This window comes from Octopus bimaculoides, chromosome 17, assembly GCF_001194135.2.
Source record: "Octopus bimaculoides isolate UCB-OBI-ISO-001 chromosome 17, ASM119413v2, whole genome shotgun sequence".
Taxonomy (NCBI): domain Eukaryota; kingdom Metazoa; phylum Mollusca; class Cephalopoda; order Octopoda; family Octopodidae; genus Octopus; species Octopus bimaculoides.
Genome location: NC_068997.1, coordinates 31,670,953 through 31,674,056, shown reverse-complemented (window position 1 = coordinate 31,674,056; position 3,104 = coordinate 31,670,953). Strand labels below are relative to the sequence as shown.

Here is a 3,104-nt window from a genome sequence, read left to right as displayed (position 1 = left end):
TGTATGTATGTATGTATGTATGTATGTATTTGTGTATGTGTCTTTGTGTCTATGTTCGTTCCCCCACCCCCCACCACCACATGACAACCAATATTGGTGTGTTTATGTTCCTGTAACTTAGCAGTTTGGCAAAAGAGACTGATAGAATAAGTACCAAACTTTAAAAAAAAGTACTTGGATCAATTCATTTGACAAAAGAAATTCCTCAAGGCGGTGCTCCAGCATGGCTACATTCTAATGACTGAAATAATTCAAAGATAAAAAATATAAGTTATGTTCATGTCTATTTCACCATCAGAATAGCTCTGTACGTCCGTGATACACACACACACACCTTAGCAAAGGTGGAGGTATTGTTTTCAGTCGTGTTTGTTTGTATGCCAGTTTGTCTGTGGACAAGATATCTCAAGAACCACTGGATGGATTCAGATGAAACTTTCAGGGATGTTTGGCCTCATGACTGGCACAAACTGATGAGATTCTGGGATTGATCCAGTACGGGACAAGAATTCTGGATTATTTTTTATATTTTCTTTACATGTATATGTAAAGTTTCACATAGTTCTCTTGTACATGCACACACATACACACATATACTTACACATTTTCAGCATTGAACATTACCATCCCATTTCCATTGTACACACATACACACAAACATACCTCTCTTTTACATATCCATATACTCACACTTCAAATACCGTTTATCGACTTTTTCACTCCTTCCTCCGTTATTCCTCTATCACCCCTTCCTTTCTCATTCATATGACACTCTCTTTGCCATTTATCTCCTCTACCTTCACCTTTCACTCCAGCTCTATGTTATATATATATACATACATACATACAAATATATCAAAAGACAATGCTTATTATTATATTAGGAGATTATACATACATTTTAACACCTTACACTATACTTACATATATACATATTTCTATACATCAATCCAAAACGACAGGATTACTAAAGGAAGACCAGAATTTAAGAGATGAGAAATCTCAAAAAGTCTCATGATATTCATTGAAGGATTTCATTTCAGATATTCTCATTTTAAAAATCATCTCTGGTTAATCATTGAGGGGATGTTGGTGTTGCACTGGCAGAGGTTTGCACTCTCTGACTGCTCTTGTTTGTTTTGGTTTTGTAGAGGAAACATATGATCTTCCATAATGCACTCTCTTATGAAGCTTTTATTCTGTCCATTATTCTAGTCTAAGCTTCTGTTCTGCTCATTAAATTTCCCTTTTCTTCTTTGTGTTCAAGTTTCTCTGTTAAATTTGAATAAGCTTTAATTTTGCTTATTTTCAGTTTTAACCAATGAAATAAATTCTCGCTAATTCATTTCAATTACCTGTTACACTATCAGCTCATAATCATACATATATTCATACATACATGTTTACCTTAACACATACATTCATTCACACACACACACACACACACAAACACACTCACACACACACACACCGATATACAAACATATGCACAGATCAACTCGCAGTACTTACTTTTAAAGTTTGGTCTTTATTCCATCAGCTTCTTTGTCAAATTGCTGAGTTACAAGGATGTAAACAAACCAACACTGGTTGTCAGGTGGTTCCAGTGGCGACAAACACAAAGATATCCCCCCCCCATACACACACAGAATAGGTCTCCGCACAGTTTCCATTTACCAAATTCACTCACAAGGTAGTGGTAGGACCAGGGTTAGAGTAGAAGACACTTGCCTTAGGTTCTGTACTGTGGGACTGAACCTGAGACCACATAGTTGCAATGTGATCCTCTTTACCACACAGCCATGCCTGCTTCTGCATTATTTCTATCTGTTATGTATCACTCACAAATATTGGTTAGTCAGTGACTATAATGGAAACAAGGTGCCACACAGTGGGATTGAACATGGAATCATGTGGATGCAACAAAATCATGCTTCTGTCTATGATATTTTCATTCTCATATTCTTTTACTTGTTTCAGTCATTTGACTGCAGCCATGCTGGAGCACCACCTTGAAGGGTTTTCAGTCAAACAAATTGACCCCAGGACTTGTATCTTAAGTCTAGTACTTATTCTATCGGTCTCTTTTGCTGAACTGCTAAGTTACAGGAACATAAATACACCAACACCAGTTGTCAAGCAGTGGTGAGGGACAAACACAAAGACACACACACGCACATACATATATGATGGGCTTCTTTCAGTTTCCGTCTACCAAATCCATTTACAAGGCTTTGGCTGGCCTGAAGCTCTAGTAAAAGACACTTGTCCAAGGTGCCATGCAGTGGAACTGAACCTGAAACCATGTGTTCAGGAAGCAAGCGTCTTACCACACAGTCACTCTTATATTATATAATAATATTTCTTATGTTAATATTTGTAAGCAGAACTGACTTGGCTCTCTACAAAGCAGCAAGAAAATATCTGCCATTTGCTAGCTTCCATGCACAGTTCCCTTCAACAATTACTGGTACAGGTGAAAGAGGTGAATTCATTTACTTACTGCAGCAACACAACATACCAAACTTTTGTACAGAAGTGAGTATATGTTTCTTTATATATTACCTATTTTATATCACCACCACTACCACCATCCACTACTACTACTGGTGGATGGTGGTGGTTGTGTGTTAGTGGTATGGGTAGATGAAGGAATGTACTTGATGGCATTGGTGCTTGTGGTCACAGTAGTGATGGTGATGATGATTATCTCAAGAAGCAGAGGTAATTTTTATAAGTCAAGGGTTTATATTGTGTTATTTGACAAGTCTGTATTTGTATTCTATGTAATTCAAATATATGCCACTGGCAACTTTGAGTCACTTCTTTGAGTTCATTTTTGCTTAAATTTTGCAAATTACCTGGGCCATAAATGCTTTCTACTCTTTTTTTTTTTTGTATAAGTCTTAAGTCTTTTGGTTACCGGAGATAAGGTTGGGTAATGTCTCCATGAATGTCCTCTTAACTCTTGATAATAAATCTATATTTTCTTTAAAGGCGTGTCAATTTTGGAGAAATCTTTAATCATGTGATTATCCCCGCTTCTCAAGTTGAGCTGGTTTTAATTGCCATATGGTAATTATAACATATCCTCTTGTGGTGGA

General features: G+C 36.8%; 1 protein-coding gene across 1 annotated transcript in view; it reads left to right on the top strand.

The window, feature by feature from the left end:
• LOC106883723 (dynein beta chain, ciliary) overlaps positions 1 to 3,104 on the top strand; it is a 273,290-nt gene that overhangs the window by 135,113 nt on the left and 135,073 nt on the right. Inside the window, exon 42 of the mRNA XM_052974147.1 lies at positions 2,388 to 2,538. Within this exon, the coding sequence (XP_052830107.1) occupies positions 2,388 to 2,538 (151 nt within the window). The remainder of the gene's footprint in view (positions 1 to 2,387; positions 2,539 to 3,104) is intronic.